Here is a 21,013-nt window from a genome sequence, read left to right as displayed (position 1 = left end):
GTGTAAACAGGAAACCTACACAGTTATGGATTGTTTTCCGCATCTTCCCTTACCTCTGTGACTGCGATGGTAAATGTGCTTCCTCTGAGCCTCTCCTCTCCCTGCCTCTCTCCCTCTTTCATCAGGAGGTGATGCAGATGGAGCGGCAGCTCGGGGGTCGGCTGATTGACGAGCCTCACGTCCTGCTTTTCAAAGACAGCTACCACAACCTGCGCCTGTCCATCCACGACATGCCCCAGGCGCACTGGAGGAGCAAGCTGTTAGCCGGCTACCAGGTGTGTTGGGCGGCCCTGGGGGGTGCAGGGGCAGGGAGTCACTCCGGATCAGAGCAGGAGCACGGAGATGTAATAGAAGTGCCTAGCTGAATCTGTCAAATTTGTGTGTCAGCAGTTATAGGGCTTTCTAATGTGTTTGTTTTGTATACTCAATTTAAAATCCATGTTGTCTCGAGTTATTTTAAATTAGCCATCCAGAGAAATTAAAGTAAAATGGAGTATGTGTCGGCAAAAGCAATGTTACTGCGTAATCAGAGTTCCTCAGAAACTTTTTATTGTTAATGAGGGCCTCTCTGGAAACTACTTTTAATTTTAGTTCTTTCAGAGCTTTAATTAAGTATGTTTTGGTTTGGCTTCAGTTGATCACTTTAAAGATTCACACAAACAAGCGTTATTCAGTCTGTTACTGCAGGACTTCTCTGTCCAATAACCTTTACATTCTTGGCAGTGTGTGCAACTTTTAGTCATTTGTTGGAGGGGTGGGAATCTGTGTGCACCTCTGTGCATACAGCGTGCATTTTTTGTCTGCTGGGCTTCTGCACGAGGTGTATATGTGTGCATAATGGAGCTGGGTTGTGTGCACTAACCCAGAGCTGCAAGCTGATTGATTATCCTAGCTGTCGCTCTCTCTCAAAGGGAGCTCAGAAGAAATATAGAGCAGTATGTAAATATCTGAAACTTCCCAAGCTAAATCTTGGAACCTTTCCACCTCTACTGCACTCCCCACACCTGCGTGGCCAACTGCACTGCAGCCCCGCGACGACATGAGACACGAGGGCTGTTCAAAGAAAGAGAAAAACCTCTGGCTGTAACTATGTTAGCACTGAGCACCAGGTCCCCATAGAGAACACACGGGCTGTGCCAAGCAAGCAGCGGCAGCAACAATGCACCCAGAACAGAGGCTTATTCCTCTGGACTGTGCCTGTTCATTTGGAAGTGTTATTCCCCTCTCAGCAGTGCGGTCAAAAAAGGCCTTTAGTCTCCCTTGGGCCCCGGTGAAGACTTTTGTGCGTTTCACCCTGCTCCCTCCTTCGTCCATCTGCCTGGGTAACAGTGCCCCCGTTTGGCTAGCACCATGATCTGCAGCCCCACTTTGCTCTCAGACTGAGTTCTTGTCAGCTGTTGAACCCAGGGTGAAGTGAGGAGTTATGTGCCCTGTTTTTTGTTTTTTCAGGGTTACCACTTTGCCTCTCTGGGGATATGCAAATGAGGCATGAATATGGAGCAACAGAGAGAAAGATGTAGGAATTGTTATCCTTGAATAAATTCCAGCAAACACTCCCTGGTAGACAAAAGCTGGTGCTGTTCAGCAGTACTAGGCTGAGCTATTATGCGTGCATATACATCTCTTTGTCACATGATGTGTTTTCAATTCAAAGTAGAGCTGTGATGTTTCAGCTTTGACACCATCAGAATTATTTGTAGTTCTGCCCAGAAATGCACACAGTTACATAGAAAGAGAGGCGGAATCAACTGAGAAATAATCGTGTGAGTTGCCAAGTGTTGGAGATATTATCCGTAGAGATGTCTGCCTTCTCTAGAATATAATGGAACTAGATGGCACATAGCCAAAAAGAAAACATTTGAAAAACTCAAGTGATGTCTCTGTCCAGAAGAAAGAAAGTAGTCTCTACATGTATATCTCCAGCACCCAGCAACTCGCACCAAAACAATCTAGGTTAAAGAATGGCACAAGAGAAAAAAATGTATTTTTTATTTCGGGGTGAACTCTCACTTTTAACTGCTAAGTTTGAATGCTTCTGTGCAGCTCAGTCAGTCAGTGAGATGTTAACTCCCTCCCTCAGTAACAGCCCATTATCTCCTTTTAACTTACCTGACTGTTGTCAATCTGCTGCCTCAGATATATTTAGTCATTTTCACCTCACGATGACAGCTTCTGTCAGTGTAATTAATGATGAGCTCAGTGTATTCGAGGCAGGCGGTCCTGTAATGGCGTGTTTAAGACATGCCGTTCTAACTGTGCTGCTGCGTTGCCATTTGTGTGTGCTGCGTGTTTTTTTCCTGCAGGAGATCCCGTTCTACCACATCTGGAACGGTTCCCAGCGGTACCTGCACTGCACGTTCACTCTGGAGCGGCTCAGCCTCAGCACCTGCGAGCTCACCTGCCAGCTGTGCGTGTGGCAGGTGGAAGGGGAGGGACAGAGCTTTAGCCTCGACTTTAACATTGCCAAGGTAACGTTCAGCATAGCAACTCACTTAGAACCAGAAATGAATCACACAACAGCCATTTTTCATCATTTTTATTAGTCTTAAAGAAATTGTTCTTACACTGTGCTTGTTTTCTGAAGGCTGTGCTTGATGGCTATCATTCCCTCCAGGACACCCGGGCTGTGGACTCTGAGTTCCTGCTAATGGACAGTAACGCCACAGCTCTGGCAGGGCCCAGCGCCTTTCAGATCCCGTACCTCATCAGGCAGAAGATCTGCAGCAGCTTGGATGCCCCCTGTCCCAACGGAGCCGACTGGAGAATGCTAGCACAAAGACTTAAACTTGAGAGGTAAATACCAACTGTACAATACCATAATACCTTATCTGATCACTGATCTGTGGAGCGCGCCAGAGCCGGCAGCTTACACAAAGGCTCTCAAGAAATGCAGCAGTGCCTCATTTATCCAAATCCCTTGAGAGGTTGAAAAGCAGGATACGTACAATACCCGACACACAGCTTGTTTAAACTCATGAACATGTAATTACCCTGATTGTGAAGGGTCATTCTAACGTAGAGGTTAACATATTGCTATGAAACTCCACTAATTGTGCACAATCAGTGTATCACAGCAGTCGAATGTTTTCCCTAAAGTTCAGGTAAACAAAGTTCTGCCTTAGTAAACTAATCCTCATTTGACACAGCCAACGTTATAGGATTAATGTAGACTTGATGGATACAGCTATCATCATGAGAGAAAACACGACCCCCCTCTTCCTTTTTTTTTTTTTCCTCAGGAACAGGTAAGCAGCTTAAAGTCGGCAGCTAAACTTGTAGCTACTACATTCTGCTTAACAGTTGTAATTGGAAAGGCAGCAAGCTAGCTGCCCATCAGCTACGGGAAAAAAAAGGACGAAATGGGTTTGGATCTGTGCCGACCTCAATTCGTTCTCACAGTTACTGTACTTTATCATTGGAGTACCTGTAACAAACAGGAGCCAGGCATTGATCCCTTCTCCTCCACCAATTTAATTTCTACCTCGTAATGAAATCAAATAGGTACACTTAATTTGTCCAATCAACTTTATTTACCCCAATTAATCACAAATTGAATTGATGCACTACAGGTTTAATTAGCAATGTTTTGCTCAACATAATCAATTCTCATTTAGGCCTGAGGAAGGAACAACCGCTCTGTTGTTTGATCTGTCCTTAACAACATGTTTTCCTGAAAAGGCAGCAGCTCCTTGGCATTCTGTCATGCTGTATTTCTGTGTTTGTTTCTGTGTGTATAAAGCGTTGAGACCGAGCGGAACGGGACCAATCAATAAAACTTAAAATGCCAAGAACCTTTTATTTGATCTTTCTCTCCTAAGACTGAGCAAGCGGCTGTGTCTGAGCCATACAAGATAAGCTCGTGTTTCACACAGCGAGGTGAATAAGCGGGGCTGACACATCGGACGCTAAGCTCTGTCTTTTTTATCTGAATAATGACACAGAGGTTCGTTTCCCAGACAATTTTTTGACCAACACTTCTCTTTGTTGTGTTCTCCCTACGCAGAGGGAAGGCTGTGTGCACTATAAAATCCAATTGACTCAAAATAACAGAGTGGCATTGAGTTCTCAGTGCTTGTGTGCAGCCAAAGCAGACGCATGTTTATAACCATCACAGAATGCTTCACTGGGCACACAGAAGATGCGAGGAAGTAATGGACTCTGTCTGACCTTTCTCAAGGTGAAAAGGGTGTTTTGGGCTTCTTGTCTCACCCCTCCTACACAGCACAATCCTTCTTTGTGCCACGAGTTTACACTGTCCTCCTTTTTTTAATGTCATGTGTGCTCTACATAACAGTTAAGGCCCCAGACATTTGGAGAACAGAAAAAGGCCATTAAATCAAACAAGTATCTTCTGGTACTGCAGGGATCAGGTCCCACTCAACATCAAATATACAGCTGGCTGGGGCCACTGCTTTGTTGTCATTGATTGGGTTTGATCGTAAAGGTTCTGCTCCTAAAATGGAAAAGGTCACTTCCGACTTAGCTATGAAAAGTCTATATAGGATTTACTATATGGGATTTAAGGCCAATTTCAACATCAAATAAAGAGGAATGAGGCTTATGCTGTTAAGCTTCAAATGAAAATTGCCCGAGATTCTGTGTTTGATGGCAGTTTCAGGAGCTAGACTGTGTTCATGTACCTTTTATCATTTTTTTACTTAGTGCTTCAACACAGCATATCGGGATGTAGCAATATAACACACAATAAAACTTGACATTGACGGAGTTATAAGAAGCAGCAGTGCTATAAAATACCAGCAGAAAAGGTTTTCCTAGGTCTCTGTTATTGTAGAGAAAGTGAGAGACTGTCCATTTTGATATGTGCACATCTCTTGATGTAATAAAAACCGTCTCATTGTTCCCCTCACTGTTATATTTGTGTTCTCCTCTCTGCAGACACATGAGTTTCTTTGCATCCAAAGCGAGCCCAACCTCTGTGATCCTGGACCTGTGGGAGGCACAACATTTCCACAGCGGCAACATCAACCAGCTGGCCACGGTCATGGCTGACATTGGCAAACAAGAAGCCATGATATTCCTGGTCTCTGATGGCGAGTGCTAACCCAGAAAACAGGGGAAAGACTGGTGCAGAGGAAAAGTACAGAACATAACACACAAAAACAACAATTACAGCAGCGGGAATCGAAGAGCAGAGCTGTCTCCATGTCCCTCTTCTTCACTTTAGAAGATGTTAAAGGGTTTATGTAGGATTGAGTCCCTATATCCCATCGAATAGAGTTAAAATCCTTAAAGGCATGCTATGCAGGAATTGTCGCTAACTGTTTGTAAACACAATATCCAAACTTTTAACCCTGAAAGTCAAAGAAAACCACAGATTTACTCTCGTTTCAGAGCAAGCTTTGTCTGATGTGTCGCCATTTTTGTAGCTTCGTGCCCAAAGGGTGGCGCCCACAAATGTGCCGAAAAAAGAAAAGAGAGAATACAGGCAGAGGGCTGGGTCTCTGCCACAAACGCCTAGTGGGTCAAAAGTGTTGACTGAGAGGGATAATTTTTGTATTTTTGAGTCTAAACATATTATTTTTCGCAAACTCCTGCATAGTATACCTTTAAGTGGCAGACCAAATGAGAGTTTGGGTGTGTGGGAAATGTATTCATGAACTCAGTAAAGAAAATACCCTTTATTTTCCATCAAAGTTTGAAGTTAAATTAGTCAACACCCTGGTTCTACTTTCAAGATAACGTTAAATTAACTTCATGCCTTTTATATATAAAATAGGCCATTTATGGCTAATAAGGAGCAATATGCAAACGCAATGCTTTTACTGATGGCCAATATTGCAAATTCAAAGAATAATTTTTTAATTAAAAAATGACATATTAAATATTAAATTAAAGGGATGTGAAAAAAGGTGCCAGTCATTTCAGGTTAAAGAGAGCAGACGACATATGCAATTGGCAGGTTCATTACGACATTATCTCAGAAACTGAACACATTTTCATCAAGGTCATCAGGGTCTGTGAACGTCCCCTCCCAAACCCACTATATGTGTCGTTATCTGTTTCTTTAAAACACACACACAGACAGCTTGTAGCACATCCTGGACTTGCAGGTCTTAAAATAGATTGTATGTCAGAGGCCCAAAATCCCGTCTCATCTTGTTTGTGTTTTAGTTCAGCCGGTATCACTACTGTGAATGTAACATCTTGACATCTTGATTCAGTGAGACGCTTCGCAGCTTCCCTGCTTCTAAATCAATATATGTGGGGTTTGGATTCTTTGAACTTTCTTTTTGAGGGAGGAGTGAGTAATCTCTTCACTAAAGTCATATTTCAGAAGCCATTTCTATTCAAGCCTGTGATTTTGATCAGTTTATTTCACGTCTTGTATTTTCCCCAATTATTCATTGTGGCGTTTTTCTGTTTCAAATTCCACCACTAATGAAGGAGCCATAGGGCCGAAAGCCGATCCAGCTGCATATATGTGAACACTGAATGTCGTCAAAACTCATTTCTGAAATGACATTTTCTCCCTGATTACATTAATTCTGTAGCAGAGATGACGTGAAACATAAAAGCATAGCCAAAAGGGTTATTATCCCATATAAATAATGCAGAACCCCCCCCCCCCCCCCCCCCCCAGAAAATCCGACAACAAACTCTTCAAAATCTTTACCAGATTGCTCGCAATGACAGCATAGTTGTGCAGCTTTGTTTTTGTGATTCATAAAGCAATGTTGGTGGGAATTCTATATTTGCTGTGTGGCAAATGGTATTTCCACATCAAAGAAACGCCTGTCTCTCAGAGAAAGTTAAGAGTGGCTTATTCATAATGTCACGCCTCTGCTCACAAAAGATGCTTTGAAAGGGTTTTTGTTATTTCTAGCCAGGATGGCAAAAATGATCCAGCAGATTCATGCTACCATCCTCGAACTGCAACTACGCACTTGCTTATTATATTTTGCTACTTTGCATTAATTTACACTGTTTTTTTTGTTATTAATGGGTATGTCAGGTCTGGCGACATTAATACACAGAGTATCTTTAAAGCCCACAGTTTCAGTAATTATACTTTGACAAGGTGTGAGCAATCCCAAATTAGCCATAGTTCTCTCTCCGTCTGCCTCAGGGTTGCATGTGAAGTTGTCTGTTAAAGCTATAAAGAGAGCCCTTTTCATTAAATCCCGTCTTATTCAAACAGCTAGCACAGCCCATCATACCAGCTCCTGTGGCTTCAACCTTTAAAACTCAGTGGAGCCTCTTTTATGATTGTCAGATATTTGGAATGTACATTTGTTTCCTTGTAGTGGGGGAAAGCGTCTCTTTTTTTCTTTTTCAATTCTTAGAAGTTACTTTGTTTTTCGTGCGGCATCTCAGCACCTGTTTCATCCTGTTAACACGCCTCCTCTTGACCAACAAGTTTTTACAAGCCCCTGTACGATTTGATGCAGAGATGCCATAAAATAAAATAAAAACTTTTTTATTAACATTAAAAGAAAAAAAAACTTGGATCAAGCCCCTTTCAGACAAAAAAATGGCGATATCACCTTAAATCTTTTCATGTTGAAATGGATCATCGTCACATGTAACATGTAAATACTTTTTCTATACCAGCCCTGTGCTGTCACTTTGCATACTGTATATCAGCAGAATTGGTAACCAAAGTTTTATGAATATCATTTGAGGCCACTACATCCTCACATTGTATCCATCGAATATTGTTTCAGCATTGTTTTACTTGCAGCTAGTATAGAATAAGTCAGAGTTGCCGTCTCTTTTAAACTGCGGACTCAAAAGTCCAAATCATTTCTTTCTCATTCTTGCGCTTTTGCCTTTGAGGCAAGTTAATGCTGTTCGTTCAAGCAGTAATATGTGTCAGTTTATTTTATCACTTTGTAAAGAAATGTAAATTATATTTTAATATGAAGCCAAAAAAAGACACTTAACTGGCGCAGCATTTGTCAAGTCTAAACCGTGACGTGTTTGCCTATATACTGTTCTTTGGCGATCTAGCAGTGAAGACTTTTTGCAGTGTTAAGGGTTTAGAGACTGTTTTACAGGAAGTTTCTATACATATTTTGTTCGTCCTTACTCTGCATATGTCCACCTGATTATTTCTCTAACTGTAAGCATTTAAATACAAGGTGGAGATAGTCACTAATGCTTAGTGAATCACTACACTGGGACTGTGTGGAGGCTAACTGGAGAAAGAGAACATCGGTTCTTGGACAGTGACAAGCCAGTGTTGACACAGCATGTTTAGATGAGCCATGGCAGTTGTACAGTCAGACTGTGTGTGTGAAATTATCATCACCCCCGTCATTGTCTTGGATGTGTTGTCTAAGCACATTTCAGTAATGTAATTCACCAGCCGCCAGGATGTTCAGCATCTATCTTCACATCTAACTTGTCCAACAAATCTAACAAATCTGCAATTACTGTGTGTGTGATGAATACAGTTCCCTTCATGATGAAGTCTGGGCCTGATAGTTGTGTCCGTAAAACATATGCTTCGTTCAAGAGTTTATAAGTTTATCCCTGAGTTATGGGGGAAAATTGTTACATCTCACAACTGTAGTTTTTGTGTCACTCATCACTATTCAGTGTCAAGGACGTGTGCGTGTTTGTGAGTGATTGTGTGTGTGTATGTGAGAGACTGGGTGTGTGCATACCTCCCTGTCACTCTGACTGAACGGTTTTCTCTTTGAACCAAGAACAATAGACTTCTGTACTTGTGAATGGTTTTTCTATTTAGTTCCTTGATTCAATGTTCCTTGCCTTTCTGCAAGTCAAAAATGCTGTATTTATTACATGCCACAGCGCTTATGCAATTGTATAATCCTTTTATTTGTTTTGTTTGTGTTTTTTAACCTTTTGTGTTCCTTATCGTCAATGTAAATTGTTGTCAAAACTTTTGTGGCAATGGAAAACCTTCTGCTAAAGGAGATTTTCTGTACTTTTTGGACAATGATATGGATTTGTGGGTAGAATTTTGGAAATTCGTTTCTAAGTGCTTTCAAGTATTTACTTGGCCTTATGTATATATATCTATCTATGACATTTCAGAAAGGTATGTATAGTAATTCAACCTGAAATTGTTGTAAATAAATTATATATTGTTAAATCAAGGACTGGATCTCTCACTTGAAACATTAACTGGTGTTGCTTATATTTGTCAATCTTCAAAGACTCAACATCACTTACTAAACATTTAAAAGGTACTATATGAAGCAATTTATATTTATTGATCGCTTTGTACTGCCAATTAATTTGCGCTTGTTTTGCTTTAACGTGCTAATGCTTGACTTTCTTGGTTGTTAAATCAGCCTGTAGACTGATTTGTATCTAAAGGATGAGAGGTTTATGTATGCTCCTTACGCCAGCAGCTACAACACTGTGCAACACTATGAAATAACTTACAAGATGCTATCTGAGCATAGACTATGTATCTTAGTGACTGATGCTAGTGGGCTAACACCGTATTATGGGATGTCCAAAAATGACACTCAAAAAAAGATTTGTCAAAAATGGTCAAATTTTAAAATGCTTAAAATGGGTCAATGCTAACATGATCTACGATACTAACTTATGTTATATGACAAACTGGTGATTTTAGCCAACAATAAATGATGTAACTGTACAGAGCCATAACTATAACAACTGCTTTCTACTAGCCAAGAGTGATGCAAGGCTGGTGCAGCCAACAAGATAACAGAGTTATGCTAAGCTAAGGTTAGCCGCCGTTTAGCTTTCCATTTGCAAATTGTTTTGATCAAGAATACAAAGCAACCAATGCCAGATCCATGCTGCAGAGCTAATTAGTATCATCAAGCCAATGATCTATATAAAATATATTAGTTTGTTCCCTTATTCTGAATATAATTCATTTTCCTGATTCACATTCTACCTTGTGTGTGTCACGATGAGCTTAACATACAGATACAACTAATAGTTTACATTTGATGTAAAAGAATACCTAATTCAGATGTTGAAAAGGCTATTGTAAATATATTTTTAGATCAAGGACACTGTGGGATTCACTTGGGTCTTTGGTGCGGCAGCTGTTTGTGTAAAGTTACTTTTTTTTAAAGCACCTATTGTTCTTTCAACATAACAGAGCGAAAAACATTAGAAAGCCCATTGTCCCCTTTGTCAGGGAGCAGGTGTTAGTGAGAGCAAAGACAGCCAAAACATCCGTCAATAGAAAGTCGTACAGATGGGTTCACCTCAGAAGAACACTTGGCACTAAATAATTTTATTTGAAACATCCAACAGCTAAAGACAACACTTACAGGCCCATTCTGAAGCAATATAAATACTAATTCAACCATGACTTGAAAGCACTCTAAGGAATAATCGCAATATCATAGTAACATGAGGGACAAAAATCACCTATCACCAAGGTTTTTTTTCATACATTAAAATGTCCAATAATGATCATTTCAAAAGCTTTGCCTTATCTCCTCACCTTAGGAGTGAAACATTTAAAACAAGAAAAGCCCTTTCTTTTTGTCACCCACATGTGTGACTATTAAAATTGGATCAATTGAGGATTATTAAATGACTGAGAATTACAGTTATTAACATTTTACTCCGGCAATCAGAGCACAGAGTGCAGTTAGTGCTTCTGTGGAGAGGTGCGGGGGTCCAGTCAAGCAGAAATGGGACACCCCCTGTTCCGCTTGGCTGGACCCCCATTACGTTAATAGGCACTACAGTCGGAGTCAGTGAGAGGGCCAGGGTCCTGAATGGGGCCACCTTTTCTCCACACTTTGTGCTGGAGTAGTGGCAGATCATTACTGCAATATGTGAGATTATTAAAGGCTAAATGGCTCCTTCAACTCGGAAGATACTGACTTGATCTTCAGACTGAACAAGGATGAGATAAGTAGAGTCGTGAGAATTCTTCACCATCTACTACAATTAAATCTAGATGAACTTCAGCTGCACTTTTTAAATGTCTGCTCTAACTAAGTGTGGAAGCCCATTTCTGCCAGTACAAGAAAAGAACAAGATGAAAATTTAGGGGGAAAATAAATTGTGGAGGTCATTGTACAGACAAACTTTCTCAAACTAATGAATTTGTATCTTGTTGAGAAAGTTGAATTATTATAAGATATTTTATTATTTATTTTATTATTTTCTGATACTGAAGGCATTTCAAGCCAAGTCATTTTAACAAAGCTTAATTATTTTGCAATACTAAGTCATTTTAAGATATGTTATTTTAAGCAACGCTCATTATTTTGACATACTTGGTAATTACTTTAAGATACGAAAATCAATATTTTGAGATAAGTTCTTATTTTAAGAAATGCTTATTATTTTTGACATACTTAGTAATTTCTTTAAGATATTCATTATTTTGAGACAGTATCGCAAAATGATTAAACTAAGTCATTATAATTACTTACAAGTTTCTCTCTTTTTTTCTCATCACATTGGCAGAAATTGGCTTCCAAATTAAAGTTAACAAGTTAGTGATGACATGAAACAATTCCTTGACTACTTCCAGTTTTACAACACAGCATTTGGTTTTACAGGCAGTAACATGTGAACCGTCCTATTAGCACAGTAAAGTAACAGTATGTGAAGCTAACAGTAAGCCTCAAATATAGAAACAAAGTCTTTAGGATAGAAAAAGACACGGAGTGTAACTAGGTGTGTGGTTTGGGAAAGAAGTGATGTAGAATGTGTGCGAGTGTGCCGGAGGGCGGAGTGGGGTAAAGAGGAGTGGGAGAGAGAAGTGTTGCTTCCTCTGAAGATGAAGCTCGCTCTCTCACACTGGAGCGAAGGCATGGCCTTTGCACAGGGGCTTATCCTTCTTCGAGTAGAACGTCTTCCCCTCCAGGTTGATTTGGCAGAGCTTTAAAGATGAAAGGAGACAGAGACAGACAGAGAGAGAGACAGATTGAGAAACCAGGGCAGAGTACACATCAGACCTTAACATTTCCAATGTGAATTTACAGTGTTTTCTACTGGCCACAGCAGGTACACATTATTTACTCGACTGCATTTACGCTCAGTTTTCTTCACAGAATGACAGAGAGATGGAGGAGAGTGATAGACTGCAGGTGACAGGGCAAGAGAGAGAGAGACAGAGGGGAGAGCTCGAGGTCCAGAGATGGAGGCAGATTTTTCAGGTGGCATTGTGCTGGGACAGCCAGAAGAGATGGGGCAAAGAGAGCCCCACAGGGAGCCGTATCAATCAAAGTGACTTACAGCACAGACGAAGCACGTATCGTGCCAGCTGTAGCCCAAGGCCTCCAGAAACCGATCCCCGGCATCAATCTTAAAGTCACAGCCATGGCATTTGGTGCCAAACATCTTCTCGTAGTCTGGAAAGAGAAAGTTGAGTTGAGGAGAGGTGGTGAGCAGCAGCGATATGTGAGATAATTATCTCTAAAAGGTAATAAAACAAATTCAAAAGAGCTTTTATGATCTTGGAGATCAGGTCAAGCATCCTCCATGATCTCCACTTTCACCATATGTAAACATCACTTATCCTTTTTATATATCTATATAAAAGGTTTCCACAACCTATAATTTCAAACTGAAGTCTTTTTCCTCTCGAAGAGGAGTAATATTCCACTACAAAAATTTGAGAACTTGAACGATGGCAATAAAGCGATGGTTTTGAAGCCAAATGTTGCCGCTTCTCCTCGTTGAGCATTTGATACTTTGCTGTTTATGTTATTTTGTCCACCCACTGTACATTAGCGCCTCTCCACAGTGTAAGGGAGGGATTAGGATGAGGGGAAATGGCTCCAGATACTTAACTGGATTTGCCAGTCTCTTTCATCACAAGGACTCTGGGGAAAGTGTCAGGTTATAATGCTGCGTCTCGAGAGTGAGTGGGTGCGAGCTGCTGCACAATCCCTGAAAGGTGCTGAGGCAGCAGAATGTTTATCAGAGCTAAAGGCATTATTCAGAGTATGAGTACTCAGGTTCTGGCTTCGCCTCTGATAAAGCAGCGATCCACGTCAGAGCCACAGTAGTAAGAGAGAAGCACGGCATGCTGCTAAATCATTTACAGCGTAATAGAAGAGCACACACCATTCATAAAATCCAATAGAGAAATGTATGAAAGTAAACTGGAGTTAAATAGATTATAGTAGATGAAAACATCAGACTTTATGATTGACTGTGGTACGTACACGCCAAGAGATTCATGATGCGGGCCCATGCCAAACCCCACAGCAATAATACAACAATCCAATGTTTTACAAATAGCTTGATAAAGCAAAATATGAAAATTATTCAAGCAAAACTGGAGAGAGGACGCCCTGCAGTGAGCCTTTTTTTTCTCAAAACAAACAACTTTATCAGAAAATGCACTCGGTGAGACCCCTGAATCACCCAGTGGCTGTGTTTTTCTCTTTCTATGCCCGAACATCTGTTATGCACCCCAAACTGCACTGTGCTTAGCTATGGCATCCATTCAAAGTAAAAGGATTTGACATCTTTTATCAAATAAACTCGATCACAAACTTAATGCCGTGTGTCGGGGTGTCAGTTCCCCCGCTGTTTATTCATGTATTTACTGTAGGGCCCAGTGCAGAGTTATGATAAACATTTAAAGCTTGATCCATGTGTTAAGTTACTGGGGGTCTTACACGGGTTAGGATGTTCTCAGCTGGCACGGGAACTAATCAATCTGCACACTGAGGATTTTTCAACATGCTTTTTTTTTATTTTGCCAGTGTTTCATATTTTCTGCCTAGAATTATCTGTAACCCCTGTGCATCACTAGGGACATTTTTGGCTTTTTACATTCTTAATTTGTCGATTATTTTGGCTGTGGAAAGGCATATGGCAAAAAAATTTTGGCAAGGATGAGAGTTTTGTTTTTTTAGAATTTCAAGTTCAACCTCAGCTTCCATTACAAGTCTATAATGTCTGTGTAGCCAAATTACAGACACTGTAATGTCCCATTGAAACCAATTAAAACCATTACAGCATAAAAGCATGCATTCTATTATATCAGGCTTACAATCTAGAGGCCTGTAGTTTTTACTACTGTATTCCTCCAGATTGAGCCATTTTCTCAATTTACCCTATGGGGCAAATACAGTACAGAGTTACTTGCAACGCATCAACACTATTGTTGTTGCTAACCATTGACACATCCTTAACTCTAAAAAAATATTTTAAATCCAGAAAATAATTGAAATTTTGTGTATTTTTCATTAAAAAGCAACAGTGGTATGATGTAAACTATTGAGTCTGTATACATTATATATATTGTTCCTAATTTTATTTGTCTTAGTGTTTAAAGTGGTAAGCAATATTAACAAGTAATATAAAAGTATTCTTTCCATTTCTTGTTATTTTATTGACGCTTCTTTCTTTTTTTGTTATACACTTTTTGCTGCTGTAACACTGAACATTTCCCCGTTGTGGGACTAATAAAGGAATATCTTATAAACTGGCATTTAAAAACAAATAATATTTGGCCTGGTGACTCAAGTTGAAGGGGACATTTTTGTCAAAATTAATTGACAAGTGGGAGTTTTCTAATCAAATTGTTGCGTATTAGAAAATGTATGCTTTGTTGCTAATCGCTGGCATAAAAAATATTCATTTTAATTTTGAATTATGTAAACAAACTAATTTATTTATTTATTACATTTATGCAAATGAATGACTTTTGAACAGTTACGATCAGTACTGATGATAGTTCAAAGATTTCACTGAAAGTGGAACATAGTTTTAGTATATTTTTGTCCTCTAAGGACATCAGAGCAACATTTTAAAAGGGATACACAGAGTTAAACATTGCCTGCTTTTAATTTCAGTTTAGAGCTACATTTTCTATCAGAACATGAGGCTCTGTGGGTGTCAGTTTGTTCAGCTGTGGTGATTGCTGCTGCGGTTACAACCAAGTTTTTCTTCTGAATCTTCCTCTAGAAACCACATTAATAGAATGCATCCCTTTGTTTCCAGCGGAGGATTTTTCACCATGGAGATTCCTTCATCCCTTTTATAAAACCTCAAGAATGTATGACGGGGAACGTTGTTTTATGAAGTATGAATGAGAGCGAGACAGTCCTTGAGAGGAAGGACATCGGTACTAAATATTGAGTGAAGACTGCGATGAGGTTATTGTTTAGCTTTTAATTACTTTTACATTATCCTGAAGGCTTTACATTATTATTATTGTTATGATGTGATGGGAGCATTTGACGGTTTTTACAGGGACTGAGCTTGTTAGGAAAGGAAGTTTGAATTGACTGATTATAGTTGTGTTGGCCAAAAATGAATAAACACATTTGATTAAAGGATTCTTTTTAGTGTCCGGCATGTACCAGGTCAGCCGTCAATCCTACTGAGCGCTCATGAATCCCAGATTTTCCCACTTATACTGCACGCATCGAGACAGCCTGGTAGCTTCTCACTGAACAAGATCAAATGAAGAAGAAGAAGAAGAACAACAACATATCGATGCAGTGAAATGACATTTCTGAAACACTGCGTTGGGCTTACGTAGCCTGGCTACTGTACATACAAGTGGAATGCTGAAGCATTAAAGTGAATAGCACAGATTGCATCGCTGCAATCGTGAATACGAAACATGAAAGTGGCATATCTGAGTGCAAATAAAGTAAGTTTTGTTATAAAAAGTTCGACCTCACCTTTCTCACAGTAGGGTTCACCCTCCTCCATGTAAAAGGCTTGGTTCCTGATAGGAGTCTTGCAGGCTGCACACTTGAAGCACTGAACATGGTAGGTCATCTTCAGGGCATGCATGATTTCCTGATGAAAGGAAGAAAAGGTTGTACATTTTTTATTTTCTGCTCAGCTGCTGTTGCTGGAGAACAGTGGAGACCACATCCATATATTCTTGAAACAGCAGGCCTTTTCAAGTGTGAAATGTCTGAAATCCTTCCATCTTTCTGCTTTGTGTTTTGATTTTGCTCAACACCGAGGTGCACTTCTTACCCCTGTGATCTTCTTTTTGCACTTGGAGCAGTTCGGAGCGTATCGGTTGTCGTGGCACTTGGTACAGTAGACGGACCCTCTCTCCTCGAAGAAGCCCCCCTCTTCCAGGACCGCCTTACACTGTGAACACGTAAACTCCTCTGGGTGCCAGGAACGCCCCAGTGCTACCAGGTAACGACCCCTGCAAAACACACACATACACACACATATTAACAGCACATCAGAGAGCATTTAAATCTAATGCAACACTTTCTAAAACAAGGACAGCTCCAATGGAACTGTCACAACATGACGAACAAACACAAAGCACTCTGGTCCCTTTGTCAAACAAGAACTGGAGAAGTTTTTCAGTTTTTTTTTAGTTCTACTAGGACCTTTGTACCTTCTCTTGAGAAACATTTCTTCTTCTGCAATAGTGACCAGAATAACAACTAAGGTTCCCTCTTATCTGTGCAATGAGATTCAAATCATTTCAAAGTTAGCATACTGCTTGTCTCCAGTGATAACAGCATGTCCCAGAACTGTGTTAAACTGAATGTGCTGTAGACATACAATCTGTCATAGTGTATATTAACTGTGTTAAATGATGCATCAGGTCTTTGAAAGGCGCAAACGTTGAGTGTTTTTTATTAATCTGATGAAATGCGTCACCACTGAGGCGGCGGTGCAGTCCTACCTAATGATTTTGTTGCAGGCCCCACACACCGGGGTCCTCCCGCTTTCTTCAGGTGCCTGCTGCGCCGCCTGCAGGATGGAGCTGCGGTTCTCCATGGGCGTCGGCTGGACCGGTTGCTGGTGCTGGGTCAGCACGGTGCTGGTCTTGTCTGGGCGAAAGCGGTCGGCGAAATTAGCGTCGGTGACCCACGGTGGTCGACAGGAAGGACCTGAACGGCCAGCTGCTGCGGCTGCAGTCTTGGAGCCTGGGCCAGAAAAAAAAGATGTTATTAAATGTACAGCACTTAGAAAAACCTGACCTTGAATCATGTCACTTTTATATAATATAAACACTCTTTCCAGGTGTATGTAGCAGATTTGTGTCCCGTTGTTGCTGCTGATGCTCGTATATTGACATTTAATAAGAATCTATTAGCACAACCTCTACTGGATGCTGCTGGGCTTTTTTATACGCATCAGCAGGAGCAGAAACTCACCATCTGGTTTATCTGCTGCCTGGGCCTTGGCAGGTGAGGGAGTTGGCTCAAGGCTGTCGGGAGAAAATGACTAATTAGAAAAGGTACACACATGCACCCACACACACATGGATTAGTAACCATGGTTACTACTCAATGAAAGTCATGTTTGGATGTCAGCAACCATGGCTGTCTCCATTACCTGGTGCCACAGATTACCTTCTGTGTCAATGATCATAAGCATCATTATCATAAATATTAATCCGTATCAGCAGGAGCACGGCTCTCTCACCTGTAAGACGCGCTGGCTGAGTGCTGAAGATTCAGGTGAGTGCAGGACTGGGATCGTTTAAAAATACAGATACTTGTATTGTCCTTTTTTTCAAAGTTCTACAGATACTGACAGTGCGCTTCATTTGTTACCCATCACGTCAATGGATGCAATCACTTGCCGAGAATGCCACCACCACCGCATTCATTTTTAATCAGACGCCACAGGCATGGAGTGTAGCCATACTTTCAAATGTTTCGGTGGCATCTTGGCATGCTGCACTGCCAATTCTGTTATGGTGAAGTTGAGTGTGGTGACTTGACAGACTGTATGGACTGTAATACAGTTGTGGGCGAATCACATTAAATCAAACTTAATCAAAAAGCATAGACATAGATCTGGGTACAAAAGGTTACATTTAGGTATTGTCTGACTAGGGAGGTTTTAATGCTACTTGGTACTGGGTTATGTTATGTACTGGGTTATGTTGATCCCTTCAAGCAGGGGTGTCAGACTGATCTATTAAAGGGCCAGCGTGGCTGCAGGTTTTTATTCTAACCAAGCAGGAGCGCACCTGATGCAACAGTGAGAGAGTGAAAACAGTTCAGGTGATTGAACGAGTTCAGTCAGGTTTGCGCCTGTTTGGTTGGATCAAAAACCTGCAGGGTGGTGATAATCGATTCTGGTCTCGAGCCCACTTTTGGAGTCTTACACGTCTTAGTTTCGTGCCTCGTTGGACTGTCTTGGTCTCAATTTGGCTTCTGGTTACTAATGAACTAGTTGTTCATTGCTGCCAATTTAGGATCCAATATGCAGAGCGCTGCATGATTGGTTGATTGATTCTACCAACATGATGCGTTATGAGTTAGGATGGACAAAAATAATCTATAAACGAGATTATCTATTTTCTAACTCCCTAATCACTATATTAGCATTGGAAAGCGACTATTGCCTTCAATGATCATGAACAGGACTCGATTGACTCTCGATGAGTTCCTGACTCAGACTTGCTTGGATCTGGTTTTGGAGTCGATTAAGTTGGTCTTGACTACAGCTCTGGTATCGAATACCAACACCCAGCCCAAGGTGAATGTTAAAAGAAAATACACTGTAATAGGGTTGGAATTGATTTGCAGGCCATTTTACATGATAACACAAGCCTCTGTGAGACAAAAATCAATCACGTTGTTTAAATGATCAATGCTGAACAACAGATACTATGGTGTGCATTTGGTAAAGACATTACAGCTCAGCATCAAAGGCCTCTACTCTAATGAGGGCAATCAGAAAGCTGCACATCTCCGATTGATTGACGTCACTCACAGCCAAAGTTAGAGAACGGGAGAAACTCGGGCACGTTATGCTGTCAGATTTGGATGCAGATGAGTTTTGCTTCGAGCCTGCATGTGCAGAAGTGTTGAAATAAAAGAGTTGTTTCTACATTTCAAAGTTCTGTTACCCGAAGCAAGCGTCACTATATTCAGAAAATCTTCAAACCATGACTGAGAAGGAAAAACAACTTCTGAGCCAAGACAGTGAGCTCTGGAGACGTCTTATCTTGGGAAAAAAAATATAACACCGCCTTTGGGCATCCATCATGTTTACATCATCAACTGAGCCATCTACAATACACTAATGAAAGATGATGAAATCAGTTCTCATTTGGAATGAAAAAGAAAACATGAAATGAATTACCCTGCAACAGACTGCTTCTATAGCATCCTCTGTATCAGGTTAAGCCTGCCTATCAATTATACTCATGTAGCCAAACAACTAAACACAATAAGTTACAAAGAGAAGAGAAGTTACAGACTTACAGCTGGGAGCCATCGAGCAACAAGAAGAATAGAAGCAGTCTGCTATTTTTCAACTGCATACTCTGAATAATAAAGGACATTAAATCCCTTTGCAATAGCAAGACGAAGGCTTGCAGGGCTGGTGACAGAGAGGAAGTTAAATCTTTCTAAATTAAGGGAGGTAAGACCCACTCCTTACCAGGAGATTTTTGGAAAGAAACTACAGCAAAACAGAGTGAAATGAAGAGAGGAGGCTGGATGAAGAGGATCTCCGGCGGTCGGGTCAAACAGAGGACAAAATAAACCTGTTTCAGCCCGTTTGACACATTGACCCCGAGTCAGTTGCCCCGTTACCCCACACACTGGCAAGCCTGCACTTCTGGGACCTCACGAGCAACTCAGAAAAACACGACTGGTCAACACAACTGCCCCTTCCTCCATTCCCCCACTGTGCTGCCCGACATGACAACACCTTTGAGAGGTTTGTTTGGCTGCAACTCACTCTAGTGGAGGTTGCAGGTGCAAATTGGAGTACATCCTCTACAGCTGCTTATTCCCACCTGGAGCGGCCTGGATCATGTTTTCTTGACATTTTCACTGCTTTCAACATCCTCCTCCCCCTCCTGCTCAGAGCGATGCAGGTGCACAGTTCCTGCATCACAGACTGTGCAGACAGGAGGTTTTTTTTGTTTGCCTCTGACACAGAGTTTTGGACATGCTGCAGAGCAGCACCCCAATATTCCCATGGAACATTTCCTTGACATTTCCTGTTCACTCTTTACACTTCTGATTTCAGATTCACCTGTATTTTTTTTTGGCTTCCTCTCCTGTGGGATGCATCGACCTGAGCAATGAGGAAAGTAGGAGTTTGTTGGCAGCCCAACATCCGGCAGAGAAAGAAGCAGGTTTTGATTTTAGATGGAGCAGGAAGCCACTGACATATGTCACCCTCCACTGTGTGGAGGTGAAAGAGATTCAGATCTACAAGAACCTGAATGTGACAAATGACAAAATGTGAAAACAAAGGAGGCACATGTCTGAGAGAGGCAATGCCTTCCTGCAGGCAGCTATTAATGTATGCAAGAAGCTTTTGCTGCCATTCCTTATTATTTGCAAGGCATATAATAGTAAGTAAATGGCAATTTTGTAATTAATGTATAGAGGCTGTTGTTTTTGTGTTTGTCTGACCAGTTATCCCATAAAACCACTGAGTGCTCCATAATGACTGCTTTCTGTATGAAGTCTTACATGTGTGGACCAACCCAGGAGGATTATTGGTACCCTTGAATGTGGACTATGAAATGTAGTCATAGTCTTTCAACATTTGGCCGTTTTGTCACTTTGTAACTTCACTACCTCTACTGGATTTTAAGAGGACTGGCATTTATTCCTACAAGGCCAAATTTTAACAAAAGCTAAATAGACAACTATCTAGTTTCCCACCTCCAAAAATGTTATTTTCTTTAAATTGAGACCTTTTCATTGACACATTTCTTTCAAAAATTATTAGGCAGCTCAACCATTCCATTCCTAAAAGTTATTTCTTAAGAACCATCAAAACGCTGCTATTGATGAAAAGTTATTTTGCACCAAAGTGTGGCTTTCCCTTTTTCACTGTACTGCAGCAATAACTTGGCTGAACAAATGAAAAGACATAAAAAAATATTATATTTTTAAGGATTTAAACTCTAAATAGATATTTGTGTCTAAGACTAAAGACTGCAATTCCTCACTGTGCACATCTGCTTTTATGATAGTGTGAGAGCCCATTTGTTGTTTTCGTGCCTGACTGCACAACAGGGTTTTTTTTCTAAGGCAATAAAAGTAAACACTGAACCCTGATCTTTGAGAAGGCATGCTATCAATTCAGATCGGCGTAAATACTGAGGAAACCCCTGCTTATACATAATCATTTT

The 21,013-nt window shown here is 40.8% G+C and overlaps 2 protein-coding genes across 7 annotated transcripts in view; one reads left to right on the top strand and one right to left on the bottom strand.

Moving 5' to 3' along the window:
- unc5a (unc-5 netrin receptor A) overlaps window positions 1–6,486 on the top strand; it is a 140,237-nt gene extending 133,751 nt beyond the window's left edge. For 2 of the 4 annotated variants that reach the window (XM_059345905.1, XM_059345902.1), the window contains 4 exons: window positions 126–275; window positions 2,304–2,468; window positions 2,585–2,793; window positions 4,897–6,486. In XM_059345905.1, coding sequence (XP_059201888.1) covers window positions 126–275; window positions 2,304–2,468; window positions 2,585–2,793; window positions 4,897–5,062 — 690 coding nt within the window. In that variant the 3' untranslated portion in view covers window positions 5,063–6,486. The remainder of the gene's footprint in view (window positions 1–125; window positions 276–2,303; window positions 2,469–2,584; window positions 2,794–4,896) is intronic. The other 2 variants (XM_059345904.1, XM_059345903.1) reach the window with 1 other exon arrangement.
- Window positions 6,487–10,655: 4,169 nt separating this feature from the next.
- The window catches only part of pdlim7 (PDZ and LIM domain 7), a 37,963-nt gene continuing 27,605 nt past the window's right edge, over window positions 10,656–21,013 (bottom strand). For all 3 annotated transcript variants that reach the window (XM_059345907.1, XM_059345909.1, XM_059345908.1), the window contains exons 7-12: window positions 17,052–17,104; window positions 16,577–16,820; window positions 15,901–16,081; window positions 15,594–15,714; window positions 12,181–12,296; window positions 10,656–11,824 (exon numbers count right to left, since the gene is read on the bottom strand). In XM_059345907.1, coding sequence (XP_059201890.1) covers window positions 11,738–11,824; window positions 12,181–12,296; window positions 15,594–15,714; window positions 15,901–16,081; window positions 16,577–16,820; window positions 17,052–17,104 — 802 coding nt within the window. In that variant the 3' untranslated portion in view covers window positions 10,656–11,737. The remainder of the gene's footprint in view (window positions 11,825–12,180; window positions 12,297–15,593; window positions 15,715–15,900; window positions 16,082–16,576; window positions 16,821–17,051; window positions 17,105–21,013) is intronic.

The sequence above is a fragment of the Centropristis striata genome, chromosome 12, assembly GCF_030273125.1.
Source record: "Centropristis striata isolate RG_2023a ecotype Rhode Island chromosome 12, C.striata_1.0, whole genome shotgun sequence".
NCBI lineage: Eukaryota > Metazoa > Chordata > Actinopteri > Perciformes > Serranidae > Centropristis > Centropristis striata.
Note: the sequence above shows the minus strand (reverse complement) of the source record. Positions and strands in the feature narration are given on the sequence as shown.